The sequence below is a fragment of the Leptodactylus fuscus genome, chromosome 1 (genome assembly GCF_031893055.1).
Source record: "Leptodactylus fuscus isolate aLepFus1 chromosome 1, aLepFus1.hap2, whole genome shotgun sequence".
In the NCBI taxonomy this organism is placed as follows: domain Eukaryota; kingdom Metazoa; phylum Chordata; class Amphibia; order Anura; family Leptodactylidae; genus Leptodactylus; species Leptodactylus fuscus.
The window spans coordinates 326,631,853-326,655,905 of NC_134265.1; the positions used below are offsets into that span (position 1 = coordinate 326,631,853).

At 45.4% G+C, this 24,053-nt stretch overlaps 1 protein-coding gene across 1 annotated transcript in view; it reads left to right on the forward strand.

Annotated features, from left to right (window-relative positions):
• C1QTNF7 (C1q and TNF related 7) overlaps nt 1-22,754 on the forward strand; it is a 47,302-nt gene extending 24,548 nt beyond the window's left edge. The window contains exons 2-3 of the mRNA XM_075260889.1: nt 19,585-19,830; nt 22,126-22,754. Of these exons, the coding sequence (XP_075116990.1) occupies nt 19,593-19,830; nt 22,126-22,754 (867 nt within the window). The 5' untranslated portion in view covers nt 19,585-19,592. The remainder of the gene's footprint in view (nt 1-19,584; nt 19,831-22,125) is intronic.
• Nucleotides 22,755-24,053: the final 1,299 nt, after the last annotated feature.

The window sequence follows — 24,053 nt, forward strand, 5'->3', positions numbered from 1 at the left end:
ATGCGCCGTCATTTGGAATCCAAGCACTGGAATCAGTGGCAGGCAGCAACGGCAGGACAAAGGCCGCCTGCCGTTCACGGCACTGCCACTGCCTCTGCCACTGCCTCTGCCTCTGCCACTGCCACTGCTGACTGTGCTGGCGATGCACTCCAGAGGACGAGCCAGGACACCACTTCATCTGCCTCCGCCACTTTGTTGACTTCTACCTCATCCTCCCCTGGTCCTGTCTTATCTCCTTCTCCTGCACCATCAAAGGCACCATCAGGCGTTTCTTTACAACAACCCACCATCTCTCAGACATTGGAGCAGCGGCAGAAATACACTGCTAACCACCCACACGCGCAAGCCTTGAACGCCAACATCGCTAAACTGCTGGCCCAGGAGATGTTGGCGTTCCGGCTTGTTGAAACTCCCGCCTTCCTGGACTTGATGGCAACTGCGGCACCTCGCTATGCCGTCCCTAGCCGTCACTACTTCTCCCGGTGTGCCGTCCCCGCCTTGCACCAGCACGTGTCACTCAACATCAGGCGGGCCCTTAGTTCCGCGCTTTGCACAAAGGTCCACTTGACCACCGACGCGTGGACAAGTGCATGCGGACAGGGACGCTACATTTCACTGACGGCACACTGGGTGAATGTAGTTGAGGCTGGGACTGCTTCCCAAACTGGCCCGGTGTACCTCGTCTCCCCGCCTAACATTCCTGGCAGGGACACGAGAAGAACACCCCCCTCCTCCTCCTCCTCTACCGCCTCCTCCTCCGCCACCGCCTCCTCCTCCGCCACCGCCTCCTCCTCCGCTGTTAGATTGACCCCAGCTACGAGTTGGAAACGTTGCAGCACTGGCGTTGGTAGACGTCAGCAGGCTGTGCTGAAGCTGATCAGCTTGGGGGACAGACAGCACACTGCCTCCGAGGTGAGGGATGCCCTCCTCGATGAGACGGCAATATGGTTTGAGCCGCTGCACCTGGGCCCAGGCATGGTCGTTTGTGATAACGGCCGGAACCTGGTAGCAGCTCTGGAGCTTGCCGGACTCCAACATGTTCCATGCCTGGCCCACGTCTTCAACCTAGTGGTGCAACGTTTCCTAAAGAGCTACCCCAATGTTCCAGAGCTACTGGTGAAAGTGCGGCGCATGTGCGCCCACTTTCGCAAGTCGACAGTAGCCGCTGCTAGCTTAAAATCTCTCCAGCAACGCCTGCATGTGCCACAACACCGGCTTTTGTGCGACGTCCCCACACGCTGGAACTCAACGTTTCAGATGTTGAATAGAGTGGTTGAGCAGCAGAGACCTTTGATGGAATACCAGCTACAAAACCCTAGGGTGCCACAAAGTCAGCTGCCTCAGTTTCACATCCATGAGTGGCCATGGATGAGAGACCTTTGTGACATCCTACGGGTCTTTGAGGAGTCCACAAGGAGGGTGAGCTCTGAGGATGCGATGGTGAGCCTTACAATCCCGCTCTTGTGTGTTCTGAGAGAATCCCTGATTGACATCAGGGATAACTCAGATCACACAGAGGAGTTAGGGATAGCATCCGATCCGTCACAGCTGGAGAGTAGGTCCACACATCTGTCCGCTTCACTGCGTTTAATGGAGGAGGAGGAGGAGGAGGAAGAAGAGTTGTCCGATGATGTGATGGTGATACAGGAGGCTTCCGGGCAACTTCGAATCGTCCCATTGTTGCAGCGCGGATGGGTAGACATGGAGGATGAGGAGGAAATGGAGATTGAACTTTCCGGTGGGGCCAGAGGAGTCATGCCAACTAACACTGTGGCAGACATGGCTGAGTTCATGTTGGGGTGCTTTACAACCGACAAGCGTATTGTCAAAATCATGGAGGACAACCAGTACTGGATCTTTGCTATCCTTGACCCCCGGTATAAAAACAACATCTCGTCTTTTATTCCGGTAGAGGGGAGGGCCAATCGCATCAATGCTTGCCACAGGCAATTGGTGCAGAATATGATGGAGATGTTTCCAGCATGTGACGTTGGCGGCAGGGAGGGCAGTTCCTCCAGTAGGCAACCAAGTTCTCACCGGTCCACACAAACGAGGGGCACACTGTCTAAGGTCTGGGACACCTTGATGGCACCCCCTCGCCAAAGTGCCGCCACGGAGGGTCCTAGTGTCACCAGGCGTGAGAAGTATAGGCGCATGTTGCGGGAATACCTTTCCGACCACAGCCCTGTCCTCTCCGACCCCTCTGCGCCCTACACGTATTGGGTGTCGAAGTTGGACCTGTGGCTTGAACTTGCCCTATATGCCTTGGAGGTGCTGTCCTGTCCTGCCGCCAGCGTCCTATCTGAGAGGGTGTTCAGTGCAGCCGGTGGCATCATCACTGACAAGCGCACCCGTCTGTCAGCTGAGAGTGCCGACCGGCTCACTTTGATAAAAATGAACCACCACTGGATAGAGCCTTCATTTTTGTGCCCACCTGTGTAAAGCACCCCAACATGAAACTCCATGTCTGTACTCAACCTCTCCAATTCCTCCGCATCCTCATACTCATCCACCATAAGCGTTGCACAATTCTGCTAATACTAGGCTCCCTCCAACATGATTTCCCCCAACTCTGCTGGTTAGAGGCTCCCTCCACCCTGATTTCCACCAACTCTGCTGGTTAGAGGCTCCCTCCACCCTGCTTTCCCACAACTCTGCTGGTTAGAGGCTCCTTCCACCATGAATTTGCCCAAACTGGGCTGTTTAGAGGCTCCCTCCACCATGAATTGGTCCAAACTGGGCTGGTTAGAGGCTCCCTCCACCATTAATTGGTCCAAACTGGGCTGGTTAGAGGCTCCCTCCACCATGAATTTGCCCAAACTGGGCTGTTTAGAGGCTCCCTCCACCATGAATTTGCCCAAACTGGGCTGTTTAGAGGCTCCCTCCACCATGAATTGGTCCAAACTGGGTTTTTTAGAGGCTCCCTCCACCATGAATTGGTCCAAACTGGGCTGGTTAGAGGCTCCCTCCACCATGAATTGGTCCAAACTGGGGTGGTTAGAGGCTCCCTCCACCATTAATTGGTCCAAACTGGGCTGGTTAGAGGCTCCCTCCACCATGAATTTGCCCAAACTGGGCTGTTTAGAGGCTCCCTCCACCATGAATTGGTCCAAACTGGGCTGGTTAGAGGCTCCCTCCACCATGAATTTCCCAAAACTTGGCTGTTTAGAGGCTCCCTCCACCATTAATTGGTCCAAACTGGGCTGGTTAGAGGCTCCCTCCACCATGAATTGGTCCAAACTGGGGTTTTTAGAGGCTCCCTCCACCATGAATTGGTCCAAACTTGGCTGTTTAGAGGCTCCCTCCACCATGAATTGGTCCAAACTGGGGTGGTTAGAGGCTCCCTCCACCATTAATTGGTCCAAACTGGGCTGGTTAGAGGCTCCCTCCACCATTAATTGGTCCAAACTGGGCTGGTTAGAGGCTCCCTCCACCATGAATTTGCCCAAACTGGGCTGTTTAGAGGCTCCCTCCACCATGAATTTGCCCAAACTGGGCTGGTTAGAGGCTCCCTCCACCATGAATTGGTCCAAACGGGTTTTTAGAGGCTCCCTTCACCATGAATTGGTCCAAACTTGGCTGTTTAGAGGCTCCCTCCACCATGAATTGGTCCAAACTGGGTTTTTTAGAGGCTCCCTCCACCATGAATTTGCCCAAACTGGGCTGTTTAGAGGCTCCCTCCACCATGAATTGGTCCAAACTGGGGTTTTTAGAGGCTCCCTCCACCATGAATTGGTCCAAACTTGGCTGTTTAGAGGCTCCCTCCACCATGAATTGGTCCAAACTGGGGTGGTTAGAGGCTCCCTCCACCATTAATTGGTCCAAACTGGGCTGGTTAGAGGCTCCCTCCACCATTAATTGGTCCAAACTGGGCTGGTTAGAGGCTCCCTCCACCATGAATTGGTCCAAACTGGGTTTTTTAGAGGCTCCCTCCACCATGAATTTGCCCAAACTGGGCTGTTTAGAGGCTCCCTCCACCATGAATTGGTCCAAACTGGGCTGGTTAGAGGCTCCCTCCACCATGAATTTCCCAAAACTTGGCTGTTTAGAGGCTCCCTCCACCATTAATTGGTCCAAACTGGGCTGGTTAGAGGCTCCCTCCATCATGAATTGGTCCAAACTGGGGTTTTTAGAGGCTCCCTCCACCATGAATTGGTCCAAACTTGGCTGTTTAGAGGCTCCCTCCACCATGAATTGGTCCAAACTGGGGTGGTTAGAGGCTCCCTCCACCATTAATTGGTCCAAACTGGGCTGGTTAGAGGCTCCCTCCACCATTAATTGGTCCAAACTGGGCTGGTTAGAGGCTCCCTCCACCATGAATTTGCCCAAACTGGGCTGTTTAGAGGCTCCCTCCACCATGAATTTGCCCAAACTGGGCTGGTTAGAGGCTCCCTCCACCATGAATTGGTCCAAACGGGTTTTTAGAGGCTCCCTTCACCATGAATTGGTCCAAACTTGGCTGTTTAGAGGCTCCCTCCACCATGAATTGGTCCAAACTGGGGTGGTTAGAGGCTCCCTCCACCATTAATTGGTCCAAACTGGGCTGGTTAGAGGCTCCCTCCACCATTAATTGGTCCAAACTGGGCTGGTTAGAGGCTCCCTCCACCATGAATTGGTCCAAACTGGGGTTTTTAGAGGCTCCCTCCACCATGAATTGGTCCAAACTTGGCTGTTTAGAGGCTCCCTCCACCATTAATTGGTCCAAACTGGGCTGGTTAGAGGCTCCCTCCACCATGAATTGGTCCAAACTGGGTTTTTTAGAGGCTCCCTCCACCATGAATTTGCCCAAACTGGGCTGTTTAGAGGCTCCCTCCACCATGAATTGGTCCAAACTGGGTTTTTTAGAGGCTCCCTCCACCATGAATTGGTCCAAACTGGGCTGGTTAGAGGCTCCCTCCACCATGAATTGGTCCAAACTGGGGTGGTTAGAGGCTCCCTCCACCATTAATTGGTCCAAACTGGGCTGGTTAGAGGCTCCCTCCACCATTAATTGGTCCAAACTGGGCTGGTTAGAGGCTCCCTCCACCATGAATTTGCCCAAACTGGGCTGGTTAGAGGCTCCCTCCACCATGAATTGGTCCAAACTGGGGTTTTTAGAGGCTCCCTCCACCATGAATTGGTCCAAACTTGGCTGTTTAGAGGCTCCCTCCACCATTAATTGGTCCAAACTGGGCTGGTTAGAGGCTCCCTCCACCATGAATTGGTCCAAACTGGGTTTTTTAGAGGCTCCCTCCACCATGAATTTACCCAAACTGGGCTGTTTAGAGGCTCCCTCCACCATGAATTGGTCCAAACTGGGGTGGTTAGAGGCTCCCTCCACCATTAATTGGTCCAAACTGGGCTGGTTAAAGGCTCCCTCCACCATTAATTGGTCCAAACTGGGCTGGTTAGAGGCTCCCTCCACCATGAATTTGCCCAAACTGGGCTGTTTAGAGGCTCCCTCCACCATGAATTTGCCCAAACTGGGCTGGTTAGAGGCTCCCTCCACCATGAATTGGTCCAAACTGGGGTTTTTAGAGGCTCCCTCCACCATGAATTGGTCCAAACTTGGCTGTTTAGAGGCTCCCTCCACCATTAATTGGTCCAAACTGGGCTGGTTAGAGGCTCCCTCCACCATGAATTGGTCCAAACTGGGTTTTTTAGAGGCTCCCTCCACCATGAATTTGCCCAAACTGGGCTGTTTAGAGGCTCCCTCCACCATGAATTGGTCCAAACTGGGGTGGTTAGAGGCTCCCTCCACCATTAATTGGTCCAAACTGGGCTGGTTAGAGGCTCCCTCCACCATTAATTGGTCCAAACTGGGCTGGTTAGAGGCTCCCTCCACCATGAATTTGCCCAAACTGGGCTGGTTAGAGGCTCCCTCCACCATGAATTGGTCCAAACTGGGTTTTTTAGAGGCTCCCTCCACCATGAATTTGCCCAAACTGGGCTGGTTAGAGGCTCCCTCCACCATGAATTGGTCCAAACTGGGGTTTTTAGAGGCTCCCTCCACCATGAATTTGCCCAAACTCTGCTGGTTAGAGGCTCAATCCACCCTGATTTTCAAAACAAATGTTGGTGCCAACCTCAACTTACTACAAGGGCCAAATTCACTGCTGGTGACAAGCTCTCCTCACTGCAAGTGCCAAATACACATGTTTCAAGGTGTTTTCCTACTGTCAGAGAGGTGGTATTGAGTGTGTAAAGTGTGTAGTTGTTAGGCTGTGATGTTGGGGTAATAGAGGGTCTTTGGTGTGTTAGATGCCCCCAGACATGCTTCCCCTGCTGTCCCAGTGTCATTCCAGAGGTGTTGGCATCATTTCCTGGGGTGTCATAGTGGACTTGGTGACCCTCCAGACACGGATTTGGGTTTCCCCCTTAACGAGTATCTGTTCCCCATAGACTATAATGGGGTTCGAAACCCGTTCGAACACACGAACATTGAGCGGCTGTTCGAATCGAATTTCGAACCTCGAACATTTTAGTGTTCGCTCATCTCTAAATACTAAGCATCTGCATCCAAAATCTTCCAGTCACAGCAGATGTGAATACGTCTTGAGTCCATTGGAAGTAAACAGATTATCCACCTAAGATGAAGCAGAGATGTCTGGATAATAAAATAAAATATACATGATTGAACATTACAGTCAGATGTGCTGCTGATGTAACATGCTGGGCACGATTCTCCACAATAAGACATAGAGCGTGCGGTGTAATGCAGTGTGGATGTGATCACTGTATTGTGTTATTAGTGCTGCATTACTATTATATCTTTATTATTATTGTTCCGCCATCTTGTCACCTGGTCCCCGTCCACGACTGTAGCTTCCAGGGCTGATTTCTGAGGGTTCCAGATGTCAGACCCCCCATTTGTTCCCGCCATCTTGTCACCTGGTCCCCGTCCACGACTGTAGCTTCCGGAGCTGATCTCTGAGGAGTCCAGATGTCAGACCCCCCACAGATCAGTATCGATGACCTATCCTGCGATATAAAATATGCATCACCGTTTAACAATAACAGTCCATTCAGGTTTAGAAACCCTAAGAGAAATGGTGAAGAAGCTGATATCACATTTATACCCTTCGATCTCTGTTATCTATGACAATATTGGCAAGACCCAACTTTCTTTTAACATCTGGATTTCCTATGTCAGACAGCAGCTGCCTTGCGCTAGTGACAATCTATCAGTCACACGGAGGGCCGTTGTAAAATCTTGGCGATTGTAACTGTATACAGACATAGAAGATCCGGACTACACAAAGATAATGTAATGATGTTTTCTCTGCACATACTTCACTATCAGTATGGAGTTCACGTCTTGTTATTTTGTCTGTATTAAAACTTCCATTATTCTGAGCCTATCATCATGCCAAATACAATGTAGCGTGCGCATAGTTGTAGAGGGCACTGGGTTCTACCGTATATTACTTGGAACTCTTCATGTTCCGTTATCTATCCAGATGTCTACTTATGGTATAACTAATAATAACAATATTTTGATAATACACATGTACCAAGCTGTAATTTGACACTTTACATAATTTAATACTCAATGCTCCACTAATTCTGGCACAGTTGGAATTTTTTCTCTAGCCCCCACCATTCCTGAGCAATCAATGTTGTTAGTTTTGGTGCCAGATGTGCTATGTAAGCTCTGTAATGTCAGGTGGGTGGTGTCAGGCAGGGGGCGTGATTCAGAGCTCCAATCAGAGGCAGCCAGTGTCAGAGCTTAGAATCACACCCCTTGTCTGCTCCTGCCTGATACTATTTCACTGCTAAAGAATCTGTATAAATCCTTTACATAGCCGACTACCCTGCTGAAACTCACATAAAGTCGACAGAACACTCTCTTCGCTACATGATGGAAATAGCAGCAGGGAAAGGCAGGAGGTTTTGCAGAGAAGATCAGTGGGATAAAACATCCAAGTCATCAGGCAGAGCAGATCACACAGGCTGGAGATAGGGAAGAAAGCACACTCAAGACAGTTTGTGGGCGGGGGGCAGGGGAGAAGAACTCGGACTGTCTACAAGTGTATTGAGAAAGATAAGCATCCACAGCAATATCAGTTTTTGTCAGCCCATGGCATTTTCTGTCTGTCAAGGACCAGGAAGTAGAGACCAGCAGGGATCATGTAAGCATTGGAACTGCAGAGGTGACATGACCAGTGCTCATTGTAGTTCTTATCCCATTCTGCCCCTTTGGTGGTAATTTGTCCCCTTTAAGATACAAAGAATTCTGCAAAATAAAAACAATGAAAATGTCAAATTACATCCAAATTCCAGCACAGACTGAGCCGCTCAGACCCCCACCTGGCCTGCAGATTAACACCACATGAAATCCAGTTATCCAGGTGCTGGAAGTAAAGGGAGGCCAGATACAAGAATCCTTAAGACTGATCCACATGTCAGACAAGTATTACATCTGACTCATCCCTGAGCCCAGAAAACAAGGAACCGCTCTAGGATCTCAGCGCCTCGGGAGAAACAACTGTAAAGAGCTAGCGTCAATGTGAAGGCAAGTTGTTTGTTAATCTGCATGTTATATTTTTACTTAGTTTTTTTGTTCATCATTTGTGCAGATACCATGTAATATAATATACTTAATACATTACATTATATGATGATGAATTCAGAATTCTAAAGATGACAAAAAGGGGGGGGGGGGTTAATTTAGAAAACAGTATCCCTCTTTTCCAAGTAAAAGCTCAGTCCCATTCAATGATATGAACTTGGATGGGACTGAGCTAAAATAACAGGAGAAATCCATGGGCAAGAGTTGAAAACCACAGACTTCACTCCACACAATATCAAACAAGGGGTGAAAGGGAAGATTTACCGCAAACTTGCCAACTATGAGAGGCTCCTAAGAAAAGGAGTTAACCCCCTGTACTCCCAAAAGAACTGGCAAATCTTATTTGTATGTGGTTTGGGCGCATTTCGTGCTCATGTCACATAAAAAGGAGTGTAGAAATGCCCAAAAGTGGATGTGAACTTGCTCATTGATTTGGTCAAAAATTTCTGTGGTGTGCGTCATGTGCCATTCTCCATTGTGACCCTTACCAATTGTGAATGGGACTGAGCTGCATCCAGGCCATGTGGCCAGTGAGCAAATCGTCGCATTTCATGCGAAGTGAAAGGGAAGATGGGGTTCTGGGTATAAGACCCACACAGGTCTTCAATTGATGACCTCTTCTAAGGATCAATGGGGGTCACAGTGCTTAGACCACCAGCAGTCAGACGCTTATCAGTGATCTGATGGATAGGTGATACATTGTATTCTTGGCACTACCCCTTTAATAAGTATACAATACCTTTTGATCACAGTCACATATGTATTTTTAGAGAGCTGGCGGATATAATACCTACATGATATAGATTTTGCTCCAATATGTTTTTATGACTTGACTCTATAAGATTTTGGCGAATACCCTGCCCCAAAGTAAGAGGGATATTTCCTGTTGGGGAGTATGCTCTCCATACTGAGGACGTTTCCAGGATTATTGGCTGCTGACATGGCTCTTACCGGCTTCACATCTTACAATTTTGTTTTGATTTGTGTTTTACAGATTTCACATTCTTTTGTATTCACTTTTGGCAGAAGACAAGTAACATGAGCAGACAGAGTGTAGCATGTTCTCATCCTTACATCTCCATTCTTACTGTGATAGGGTGTCTGCTTTACACAAATACTCTAGTTCTCTTTCTGGGGATCGGTCATGTCCTTGACTTACACATTAATTTTCACAGTGTCATGTGATCTTACAAGGGATTGTCCACGCAGAAAAATTCCTTAATTCTTTATGCACACGTTTGTAGTAGCCCATTGAGAGAAAGGCCAAGAGGATGGGAGTAGTAGTCGCTGGGGTCATGCAGGTAAGGACTCTACTAGATCCTCCGGGGCTCCTCCTAGGCTGGGGCAGTGCTGAGGAGATCTGCAAGGTGTCTGATCATGGTAGTAGTGTTTCCCCAGGGACATATCTTAGCATTCGTAAGCCTTCCTAAGCCTGATGGTGGTTGAAGTGCTCATAATGGTAAGTGCAGGAAAAATAATTGTTTGCAAAACACAGAAAGACATGAGTTTTTACTGAAAAAGAACACAGTATATTCAGACAACCAGTTGTCTGCCTCAGCACTGCCCCAGCCTAGGAGGAGCCCCGGAAGATCTAGTAGAGTCCTTACCTGCATGACCCCAGCGACTACTACTCCCATCCTCTTGGCCTTTCTCTCAATGGGTTGCTACAAACGTGTGCATAAAGAATTAAGGAATTTTTCTGCATGGACAATCCCTTTTAAGATCACATGACACTGTGCAAATTAATGTGTAATTCAAGGACATGACCGTACAGGTCTTATAACCTTTCCATTGGGATAGAGCAGGTTGACATCTGGGGCAGTCTGTCCTCTCTATTTACTTTGTCCTCTCCAAAGTAAAGACAAAGTAAATGCTGTTGAAAAATTAAAGAGGAAATTGTTTAATGAAGGGAAATAAAGGAAAACTAAGGAACTCTTGGCTGTCAGCTAATGCTTTTCAGGATGAACTTTCACCTCTATGGACATGTCTGTTTCATTTACCTGTTTTCCTCAAACTACCCTTACATCTCTTAAAGAGTGTGTTGCTGTTATTCCTTGACATTTAGCAGATTCACAACTTGTTACCTTTTTGTGTTCATAGAGTGGCACAGTCAATTGTAATGACTGCTCGTCCGACTTTTTAGAATTTTAATCTGTATGTATAGGCTACAGAGAGATACAGAGGTATCACTTATGTCTTTTCTTTATACTGTCTTACACGTACTAGGCTTTTTTGTATATCACCATGATCACTGTTTTTACACTTGCCACGATAATCTTGATTCGCTGCACTTGATATGAATAGAAGATTTAGAGTGGACCTCAGAGTGGAGGTCGCAGCTGGTGAGCAGTGGGTTATGTATATGCTTCACATTTTTTGTCCTATGTAGGCTGGCTTATGTAATACTGGCATGTGTGTGTCACTTTACATTGTTTTTGTTACATTATATGCTCTAACTATATAGTGGTGATGTGGGTATGATCTTTGCAATGCTACAGATATTTTTCAATTAAGTGCCCTGATCTTGTGATATTGTGGGCAATAGGAGGAGCCTATTTACATTTATATATACAAAATACTGGGCCTCTCTATACACACATTAATTGTGGCTGTTTTCATCCCCTACACCACTAGCAGATTATACACCTGCTGGAGCTGCTCAGTCCAGTGCGACCTCCACTCTTGTTGTGTGTTTTTAAATGTTTTTATGTGTTTGTGTTTTCCTGATACCAATATTTTTTATAATTAAAAATGTTTTTGTAACAATAAATTTAGATTTAAAATCAATTTTTTGTGTTATTTATACATTGATACTTAGTTGGTGCTTTGTCCTCTCTATTTAGTCTGCTGAATCCACTAAATCTACAAATGTCTGCAATACAGCGGGGTGTATATCCAAAAAGGGTTGTACTGTATGACCTGAGGATAACAGGCTGGGTCATAGCTCAGAGGTCTATATAACATTACCTTCAAAGACATCTCTTGACCACAATATCTAAATAAGCAGGAATAATTCCCATCTCTAAAGAGCAGAACACAACTCTGACTTTAGATGACTTGTGGCCCAGACTAACCAGGGCTCTGGTTCAGTCGCCTCCCTTCTTCTCCACACCTCCTAGCTGAGGAAGGACTAGACTCCCTCTAACTTCTTCTTTACATAGGGAAGAAGAGACTGTCTCCTCATACTATTTGAGGAACGACTCTCTGGAGTCTGCTACAGGGATAATACACACAGTGATGTCACAGTACAGAGATAATACACACAGTGATGTCACAGTACAGGGATAATACACACAGTGATGTCACAGTACAGGGATAATAAACACAGAAGTGTCACAGTACAGGGATAATACACACAGTGATGTCACAGTACAGGGATAATACACACAGCGATGTCACAGTACAGGGATAATACACACAGTGATGTCACAGTACAGGGATAATAAACACAGAAGTGTCACAGTACAGGGATAATACACACAGTGATGTCACAGTACAGGGATAATACACACAGTGATGTCACAGTACAGGGATAATACACACAGTGATGTCACAGGACAGGGATAATACACACAGTGATGTCACAGTACAGAGATAATACATACAGTGATGTCACAGTACAGGGATAATACACACAGTGATGTCACAGTACAGGGATAATACACACAGTGATGTCACAGTACAGGGATAATACACACAGTGATGTCATAGTACAGGGATAATAAACACAGTGTTGTCACAGTACAGGGATAATACACACAGTGATGTCACAGTACAGGGATAATACACACAGTGATGTCACAGTACAGAGATAATACACACAGTGATGTCACAGTACAGGGATATTGCACACAGTGATGTCACAGTACAGGGATAATACACACAGTGATGTCACAGTACAGGGATAATACACACAGTGATGTCATAGTACAGGGATAATACACACAGTGATGTCACAGTACAGAGATAATACACACAGTGATGTCACAGTACAGGGATAATACACACAGTGATGTCACAGTACAGGGATATTGCACACAGTGATGTCACAGTACAGGGATAATGCACACAGTGATGTCATAGTACAGGGATAATAAACACAGTGTTGTCACAGTACAGGGATAATACACACAGTGATGTCACAGTACAGGGATGATACACACAGTGATGTCACAGTACAGGGATAATACACACAGTGATGTCACAGGGATAATATATAAAGTGTTGTTATTGCACAGGAATAATGACTGTGACACAGGAAGGTCATGGTGTACACTGACCTCACTGGCATCTGAAGAAAGTAATTCTAATGACGTCACATGTAGGCATTATGATGTTCCAATAACCTAATGGAGGCACATTCAGTTTTACACGTCCTCTTCCATCATCCATAGTTATCACTAATTGTCTCAGTGATAATTTCCCCCTTAGTTGGTGCCATAGCACCTGCTATGTTTGCTATCCTGGTAGTTACTCCCACACAGGCTCAGACCGCCCCATCCTCTGTATCATGTCCTCACCCCAGGTTGCCCCCACTGTATAATGTCCCTCGACACTAACATGCCCCCCTCAGGTTGCCCCCATAGTATCATGTCCTTACCCCAGGTTGACTCCACAGTATCATGTCCCCCCACTTCGCAGGTTTCCCTCATAGTGTCATGCACCCTATTTCCCCCACCGTTTCATGTCGTCATCCCACCCATTTCCCCCACTGTATATATCAAAGAAAAAATCAAGCCTTTATCATAAACCTCAACAACTTCAAGAGTCAGTGACATTGTACAGACGTAGGACTATGCTAGTTAAAATTAATATATAACAGACTAGCAGGAGGACCCGGCTTTGCACAGGTATATTTCATTTTTGTTTGTGTAATGGCCCCATAAGTATTGTCCACTTTTGCAGTGGTGTCTTTTATATGTCGTTTGTGTGTGTGTGTGTCCATAAGCGTCATATGATCATGTGTATCTCATTGTGGATATCAGTGAAAAACCTGCGATCGGTTGTTATGAATACTTGGAGTAAAGCTGTGTGAATGTGACCTTGTGTAACAGTGTCATCCACAGCGCCCTGCTTCTTTAAAGCTGACATACAGCAGTGAAGAAAAATGGCTGGTTTGCTATGGAAACCTGGAATAAAACTCTAATGTGTGGTACTTTGTGCAGAACCATGTATCTAATCCTCCAGAGTGTGTTACTGTGTGCTGTGGCATGTATCTAATCCTACGGCGTGTGGTACTGTGTGCAGAGGCACGTATCTAATCCTCCCCCATGTGGAACTGTGTGCAGTAGCGCATATCTAATCCTGTGGCATGTGTAATTCTGTGCAGACGTGCATATATAATCCTCTGGCAGGTGGAACTGTGTGCTGAGGTGAGTATCTAATACTCCGACATGTGGTACTGTGTGCTGACACACGTATCTAATCCTCTGGTGTGTTGTACTGTATGCAGACATGCATATCTAATCCTCCAGCGTGTGGTACTGTGTGCAGACGCGCGCATCTAATCCTTCGGCGTGTGGAACCGTGTGCAGACGCGCATATCTAATCCTCTGGCGTGTGATACTGTGTGCTGAACTATATATCTAATCCTCTGATGCATGTATCTCAGTTTGGATATTAGTGTTGGATTGTGTATATGGAGTGACCCTGTGTATGGCAGTTGGAATATGAGTGAAAGACATACAGGTTTGTATTGGCTAATGAGGGGTCATTGTTTTGGGAACGCTGTATCTCAGCAACGGTATGACAGAGCGAGTTAAGGCCTCGTCTTAAACCTTCCCGGACACCTGAAGTATCTGTGTGCCAAATTTAGTGAAGATGGGTCCAGTCATTTGGTCGCGCATAAAGAACAGACAGACAGACAGAAATCCATTTTTATAATATAGAGAGATAATACAGACACCCGCTGTTATAAAACCTCTGTTACATGTGTGTGGCCAAGCACTGAAACCTGAACCTGTTAGGGCTGGTACAACTTTACTTGTATATATCATTCATAAATAACCAGATGTTTCCGTTTTGCTCTAAAGAGACCACAATTGCTGCAATTACTGGTAGAAATGTTCAGTCCATGACTACCTCATATCTCATAGGCAAGTGACTTTATCAATGAGCTCACTCGTATAATTATTCCCCCGTATCCAAGCGTTTTGTTATGGTTTTATACTTGGAAAATATTCATCGGTTATGTTACATGATGGAACGACTGCTCTCATACTCCAGAGATGGCTTGTACTGTAGCTGCTGAATTTATCATCATTATTGTAGACGTAGACTATGTTATTTGTACAGTTATTATACTATCATCTAGAAGATGGGAATCCACTTTTAATTTCCCTTTTTGAAGTTCTTTGTAGTATTACTTGTATATAAATCAGGGGGACAGAATGAGCGCGCTCACCACTGAGAACATTGCTGAATATACTATGCCGTTATTAAAATGAATGTCCACCACTTTGCTTTTAGATCCAAGATATTGGGATGAATCATAGGGAACCTATAAAGTCACAGATGATAGTCATGCTCCCATTGATGGTGACTATAAATGTTCACTATACCCACTATTTACAGAGGGGTCAGATCGCTTGAGGTCTTAGTGCTGGGACCCAACGATCAGGAGAAAGGGAACCCGAAGGTCCTCCTGCATCTACCAAGTGAATGAAGCCCCACTGTGCCCACCTGACTAGTGTTCTATTCACTTCTATCAGACTGAATCTGATCCTTGGAAAAATGGCTTGATTTTATTGAGCACTCTGGGGTTACGTCTCTAATCTCCATACAATGGCGTGCCAATTGTAAAAGTGTATATAGGCATTTAGTTTATTTTTATGTATTGTTTTCATTAATTTAGAGTCACCATAGTCTGCAGTGTTGCCATCACTCCTATTGGTCCCAGTCCCCATTGTGGTTCAAAACACCAGATGTCCCCAGGAGAGGGGAACACGAGTAGGAGTGTTTATTACTTATCTTCAGCTCCACTGGGCTTCCCATAAATCATGTGTGAGTGGTAAACCCCCAACATTTTTACAAAATTTGTATCAAGCCAAGCTCGTTACAACCTGATTTGTTCATCTCTTATTTTTATGTATTTTGGAGTGTGGGAGGATATAGGAATACAAAGAGAAAACCTATGAAAACACAAGAAGGACATCCAACTCCTTGTGTCAGGTGAGGTATCGGGGTCACCAGATAAAACGATCCTGAGGACCTATCCTCCAAATCAAATCAAACAGGCTTTATTGGCACGTCCGAATAGATATTTGGCATTGGGGGGGAGAGGGGGAGAGTATGGGGGGGGGGGTGATTTGAGGTATAACAGTCCGTGGAGTCTCATCTTCCTCTTAGTTGGTGAAAGCTGTATAGGGGGTGGGGTGGGTGATTTGTGGTATAACAGTCCGTGGGGTCTCATCTTCCTCTTGTTTGGTGACAGCTGGACACATATTGGGCAGCGATCTCCACAGTGGCCTCCTCTTCTCCCAGTAGGATGTAGAGTTTCCTCTTCTCGTCTGCAGATGTGAAGTCTGGAATATGGGCAGAGAGTCTTTGGTAGTAGACGACCCTCACAGCTGAGTATTTGGTGCAGTGTAGCAGGAAATGGGCCTCGTCCTCTAGGGCCCCCTGGTCACAGTGCTGGCACAGTCTGTTCTCCCGTGGCTTGTACGTCTGCCTGTGTCGCCCCGTCTCCAGGTTGTGGGCGCTCAGTCTGTACCAGCTCAGGGTCTGTCTGTGTTTGGGGTGGCATATTCTCTCCAACAACCCCTAAGATTTAGACCACATACCCTAACAATGTAGGTGTCTTCTACTGGACCTTTATTGTGTTAGAGCCTGGGTCTACCAGAGGATGCTCTGGTATTCTGGTGGGTCAGTGTAAAATGATTGGTCGGATTGAAACATTGGGCCCTAGTATTTCAAAGGAAACCACAGAGCTGAACGAGGAGCCACCAGGCTGCACCATGAATGTAGACATATATGAGTAGTAAACCCACATTCATAGATATACTTGTGGTCATGTGGAACATTTAGAAACCTCTCCTTCACAGCTTCGGCTCCACATGAAATCTTGGCATCTCTATAAAGAAGACTTACTTCCTATTTTTCCGACATTCAGTTTATTTGTTCTGCTGATTGTTTTGGTTCATTCGGATTTTGAGTCATTTGTATACAGAACTCCTGTTTTAAAGCCACACATGAACCCTGCAGAATATGGGGATGTCATTGTTTGGCTTCCATTTGGTGGCCAGATCTTCCTGTGGAAGTGGTATTTGTCTTGAAGCATTTTCTGATGTCAGTTCAAACAATGCAGAGATCAATAGCGATGGCTCATTGGTCTTCACTATGTACTACATCCACATGCTCTTCTATCTCAGATTACTAATAACGCAGATGGTAAATTATATCGCTGGAATACACCCAAGTATCCCATGGAGACATTGCATAATTTCATTGTGTGGGAAATATCATATTCATAGCAAAACTCAGTCGAAAGGCCATTCGGTATGAACCTTTTGCAGCCAGTCAAGAGTTCTGGCTGCAGATGTAGCATGGGACATGGGTGCATAGGAGGTCTAGATCAGGTCTTCTCAGGCCTCTTCTACAGGGATACCACCAGCAAGAACATGGTGATGTCTACGCCTCACCAAAGACTGATGACAAAATTACAAAAATAGCTTATAGTTTATTGTACCAATCAAACTTTTATTATCTACATGAAAATAACTATGATATATCTGGTGTTTCTGATAAACTACATGACTCATTCCTGCTCCATTCTCTGCTGAGAACAGTTCTTCGTTGGGATGCCTGCCAAGTGTGGGAACCTCACCGATCTGATATTGATGATCTATCCTAGACAATAATTTTGGCCCTGAAAACCCCTTTAATAACAACAGATGAGGACAATGGACCGACCTTGGTATCCATGGCTGAAATGTGTCCTCCATTTCTCTAGTAGTGGCTGAAACAGAGCATAAAAGGTAGGGATCACCCTAGAGTCACCATAGTGAGAAGTGCTAGAGGAAGTAAAAAGCTGTGACCACTTGCGTGTGTATAACGTGCCCTGTGTCTGGATATTGTGTGACTAAAGGAACTGTGCATCTATGTTACTTGTGACTGCAAGATTTTCCAAAGTAAACTGTGGTGTGAGCATCATCTGATACTGCCACATTATCCCCCTCAACACCGTACTGCCCCAGGACCAAGTCTTTCCAACTGGGCAATGATCCTCCATTCTAGGACATCAACAGCAATTGTCACTGATTCCATCTTCCTTTGATCTTGGATTCCTCCTTCCAGATGAGATCCTTCTCTTGTCCAATACTGGACCAGGGCTTCTTCTTATACAGCCTGACCATGAATAACCACTATTTTATACAGTACATGGGGTCCAACATGTTGTTTTGAGCCTAGTAAGTGGCATCCATCTTTGACAATTCTGGCAGAGGGCTCATCCCAGGGGCGTAACTACCATAGAGGCAGGCTGCCACAGGGCCCGGGCCATTAGAGGGCCCGGTGACAGCCGCTACCGCTGCGTTTTTTTTGCACTATGGGCTATAATACTGTGTGCAGGGGCCACTAATGGACATAATACTGTGTGCAGGGATTACTAAGGGACATAATACAGTGCGGAGGAGGGGGTCGGTCGAAGTCTTCGACGTCGGTTGGGGGGGGGCCATGTCAAAAGTTCGCCACGGGGCCCCGCCATTCCTAGTTACACCACTGGCTCCTCCGGTTTGGCCCTTTCCTCTTCCAGTGTTTTCCTCCTTATCCATGTACAGCTTCAGTATTGTAATTGTCCACACAACAGAGCATGTACACTGCCAACACCTTTTTTGGCACCACGAGCATTACACTGGAGGAGTCTCCAAAGTCTCAGGGTAGTTTCTTCCATACCTGCTTGGGTGAAAACAGAATGGTTTTACCGAGTGTCTATCCCGTCCCATCTGTCCAGTGGCCCATTACTGGGCTTGGAGTGTGACCATGTGACATGTCGAATCTACGTATAGCCATCTATGGTTGCTTAAACGGGTTGTCCATCTCAAGGATCCTATCTATACTGCTAGCTTATGTGGATTTAAGACTTTTACTAAATACATTGCTTCAGCAAAACTGCTTTGTTTCGGTACTATCTGAGATTATACACTTCATTGTTTACACTGCGTCTCCATAATCAGGGACCTGGGGATGATCTTATCTCTCCACCCAGCAAAAGTGACGTAGCTCCCTGCTTTCAGGAGGGAGGGGGAGCTGAGTGCCTGTGTGAGCTTGTATTTATGAGATGTTTATCTCGCCACTCAGGACAAGCGACGTGGCTCCCTGCTCTCAGGAGGGAGGGGGAGCTGAGTGCTCGGAGCTTGTGTTTCAGAGCCATTTATCTCCCTCTTCCAGTTACCAGTCGGCTAATTGAAATTTTGCTGATAAGGGCTTAGATAGGGAGTCTGTCCTCTCTGTATGTAACACAGACCTTATTGAGTCTATTGCAAGCTGACTCTTTGGTCCTGTAGCATGTTAATTTGGGATTCTCATCACCTATCAAATCCAGCTCTGCTACATCAGCTTCATATTGTGCATCTTCCAGTGATACTGTGCTAATGTATTTACAACCATCCCTCATTACTGACTGCAAACATGTAGTGCTATGAAGAGAGCTAGCAGAGCAAGTGAAACCCCACCCACCAATTCACTGAGAAAACCAGGAAGTGAATAGAGCACACAGCCTGCAAGTTGGTGAGCAGACGAGATGGAAATCCCCCTTTAAGGTTATCCTTTACCTCCTTATAACTGCAACCACTACAGGTACACCAATGTTAGCAAAAATTGTTATTTTTAAATGATTTTTGCAATGTATATCATCATTATTTAGATAGTAAGAATAGACTGATAATAGGCCATTATCCCCACCAATCTCTGCTATAGATAAGGATACCTAATGTATATTTGTATAACAGTACATAAGGTAAGCTGAGTGTATGACCAATGTAGATGACTGTTCTGCCACGATTTTTCATTACTAATATGTTTTTCCTGTCTTGCAGGGTTGATAATGATTATATTGCTATACGTTACAAGTTTTGCACTCTGTGTCACTGGGCAGCCAGCAAGCAATAAGCGTAAGGGAGAACAACAGAATATACAGTACGTCTGTAGCATCCCAGGATTGCCGGGACCACCGGGATCCCCTGGGACAAATGGATTAGTTGGGCCACACGGACGGATTGGGCTTCCTGGAAGAGATGGGAGAGATGGCAGGAAAGGTGAAAAGGGTGAGAAAGGCACAGCAGGTAAAGAACATAGCAAAATGACACGTCATCTGTATCTGTATTAATATAGTTTTTTATGTTTTATTCCCTTAAAACAAATTCAAAAATTTGCAAAAAAAAATTGTTGGAGTTACCATATTCTGAAACCCGTAGTATATTACAGAAGTAGACACACATAAGCTGAGAATAGAAAAACATACTAGGAATCCATAGCCGCTAAGGAAGAGAAGAAAGAAGGAAGACTTCAGGGTCACTTAGTTCTCTGTACGGAGTGATCTTAGCTTGGTCTGATGTAGATTATGTAGCTTGATCGCGATTGGGAGGAAGGGCCTCCGATAGCGCTCCTTCTCACACATGGGGTGAAGCAGTCGGTCACTTACAGTGTTGCAAATTTTGTTTAATTTCTTATTTTATCCACCCATAAATGGCAACACTAGGAAAATGGCACCTTAGTCAACTTGAACCGAGGCGTAAGGAGGGTTAATAAGTGCCTGCACTGATCGTGGGGCTGCCGTATTATACAGTGTCTATAGCGGCCGCTTAGTCTCTGAGCAGCTGCCATATTTCAGTACCCAACATCCCTCGTAATAGTGTGGTGGAGGTCGGTAAGGGTTAACAAGCGCTGTATCTATTTTAATTTTATGCCAACTCATAACCTGGAAGGACTGTACCATTGTTTTAAAGGGAGTCTGACACCTGATAACAGCATTTCAACTCAGCACCGCAGATAGATAGGTTAGGGTCACCTGAAGCAACAAGTGTTAACCGCTTGTGAATCCAAGAATCTGTTACCAAGACATCAGGTTTTTTTTGTCAATATGCTCCAAATGCCCTCATTGCTCCAAAGTTCTAATTTGCATAATGACAAAAACAGCAGTATTTTTGTAACAAAAGCACTTATTCACTAAGGGAAAACACCAATTGATTCAGGTGACCCTAACCTATCTATCTGTGGGCTGGGTTGATATGATGGAAGCTGGTGACAGACTCCCTATAAATATAAAAAGTCCAGGAAAGATGAAAATGAAGTTTTGTTCATTAATTTGATTTATTGTTTGATTTTCATTCCATTTCAGGAGCATTGTATTCAGAAATTATAACTATGAAAGACCAAATGGGGCTAAGGTAGCAGCTATTGTATGGCTTCTATTATGTAGGAACAAAAACTAAGCGTCACAATGAATATTTTGGTGGGGTCAAGAACGTCTTTGATCTCGATGATGAAATCTGCTTTATTACTGTATATAATGAATGGAAAAATACAGATATCATATTATGTATAACAGGTGGCAGCGCTACAAGTCATTAAAGTGCACCTCTACTTAAAAGAAAGTACAAGTGAATATAAGGAGCTTTATGATATAGTTTCATAAAGAAAAATGCTTCTTTCTCCATTCACCAGGCTGTTTTCCTCTCCCTTCCTTCACTCTGTGTTTCTATCTGTTCAGTAACCTTTTCTTAACTCCTGCCTTCCTATAGATGTCTACAAGTACCTTGATCTGTGTGTGAGGCTAACAGTACATATAGGGGGGAGGAAAGCATTCTAAATGGAGAAAGAAGCATTTTCCTTTATAAAACTATTAGAGATGAGTGAGTACTGTTCGGATCAGCCGATCCGAACAGCATGCACGCATAGAAATGAATGGACGTAGCCGGCACGTGGGGGGTTAAGCGGCCGGCCGCCGTCAAAGCGGAAGTACCAGATGCATCCATTCATTTCTATGGAGCGTGCTGTTTGGATCGGCTGATCCGAACAGTACTCACTCATCTCTAGAAACTATATCACAAAGCTCCTTATATTCACTTATACTTTCTTTTAAATAGAGGTACCCATTAATGGCTTATAGCTCTGTCATCTGTTATACACAATATGATGTCTGTATCTTTCCACTCTTTATGTACAGTAATCAAGAAGATTTCATCATCGACATCAAAGTCATCCCCAGTGTGCGCCAACCCTATGCCCATTGGAGTGGTCACTATTTCTACAGAAATTGCCCATTTTATCTAATAAACCTGAGAGACTTCAATCTTAGGGTACCCAATAGTTGGCCAAATAAACATTCATCCGACTGCTATTCTTCTTTACCCCCATACACATGCACACTTGGCTGCAGTCAGGCACTTCTTGTGACAGCTCCCCTACAATAAAGGATTGGACGTTGTAATTCACTGTACCCAACCCTTCAACCCTGACATTATTTTTCATAAGACAGTCAGGAGACCGCTAGTTTTTATACACTAGTTCTGAATGGCCCATAGGGTAGCTTTAGGAAATGTCTTCCATTCTTAACAATATTCAACATTTATTTCAAGGTTTACGAGGAAAAACGGGTCCACTTGGACCCATTGGTGAGAAAGGAGATCAAGGAGAAACTGGCAAAAAAGGACCAATTGGACCATCTGGAGACAAGGGGGAATTTGGACCTGATGGACCATTGGGACCTAAAGGTGATAAAGGGACAAGAGGAGATCCTGGAGAACCAGGAGTGTGCAAGTGTGGTGATATAATCCTCAAATCTGCTTTCTCAGTTGGGATCACCACTAGTTTCCCTCAGGAAAGACTTCCAATTCTATTTAACAAAATTCTCTTTAATGAAGGAGAACACTACAACCCATCCATCGGGAAGTTTATTTGTGCAATTCCTGGAATTTATTACTTCTCCTATGACATCACTCTCGCTGACAAGCACTTGGCCATCAGCCTTGTCCATAATGGAGAATACAAAATAAAGACATTTGATGCCAACACGGGAAATCACGATGTTGCCTCAGGTTCAACATTACTCTACCTAAAGCCGGAAGATGAAGTCTGGCTGGAGATCTTCTTCACGGATCAGAACGGTCTGTTTTCAGATCCCAGTTGGGCAGACAGTCTGTTCTCTGGATTTCTTTTATATGCAGATACTGATTATCTGAATGCTTTGTCCGATGATGATTATTGATACATGGCTCCGGTTCTCATGGAATGGGTTCCTTATAAGTTCTAAAAAACATCTTGATATATCAGGGCTTTTTTGGGTTATATATAGGGCTGAGCGATCGGGATCGGAAAAGATTGGATCCCGATCAGCGATTGAGTATATTTCACAATCGCGATTGGGTTCCGATCCCGTCTAAAAAAGATCAGGAACGGAATTCCGATCCCGATCGCTTAATCCTTACCTGCAACTTAACTTAACTTAACTTTGACTTACCTGCACAGAACTGCTGCCACTCCCCGGAGCTCCAGGCCGTTGTTCTCTGTCCTCGTGACTCTCATTCACACGCCGGCAGAGCGCCATGCACGTCCCCACCTCCCTAGGCTAGTGTTACTGATGCTGGGAGTGGGTGGGGTTTGTTGTGACTTAGGAGAGTGTGGGGGCGAGGAGACGTGATTGATTCACTAGGGAGGTGGGGACGCGTACATCGCTCTGCTGGTGTCTGAATGAGAGAGGAGAGAAACGGACAGAGAACAACAGGCCGGAGCTCCAAGAAGCAGCGTATACATCAGGAGGGGAGGCGGCAGCAGTTCTGCGCAGGTAACCGGACAGCAGGGGGGAAGTAGCCGGCGGATTTTTTAATTACTACACAGCGTGGAGTCCAAAAATTGAAGCCTTCAATTTTTGGACTACACGCTGTGTAGTGAATAGGATCTTTTTTAAAATCTGATTTTCGATCATTAAGAAATCCCATGGACTTACATTAGGTTCAGAATTGGGATTGGGATCGGGTTTCCGATGGAAAATGATCGGAAGTCAGATTTTAAAAACGATCCTGAAATCTAAAGATCGGCTCAACCCTAGTTATATACCAGTCTTCAGTGGTTCTCTAGGACACTGGGCATCTTCAAAAAGGGATAAAGTAATCCAGTATCAGTCAGTAGACAAAAATATCCACCATAAACTACTGGGCATTGGAAGACTAATGCTGCAATACCTTGTGGAGAACCATCTTATTACATACTAAGAAACAAAGACAATGGGGGACGTTCATTATGCAAAAAGTCAATGGAAAAATGCACAGAATTGACCAAAAATAATGCCTTTTAGTCCTTTTTGCTCCTCACAACAATTTCTTTTAAAATCGGTCATGACATGAGCAGTTAAATGACTAAAGTTGGACTACCCAACACATTTATAGGGAGTCTGTCATCAGAACCCAGCTCATCATCCTAGGTTCTAATGACAGACTCCCTTTAAGACAAATTTTTCCAGTTTTCTGATATAGATAACTCCCAAAATCTAACAGTGTTATGTAAAAAG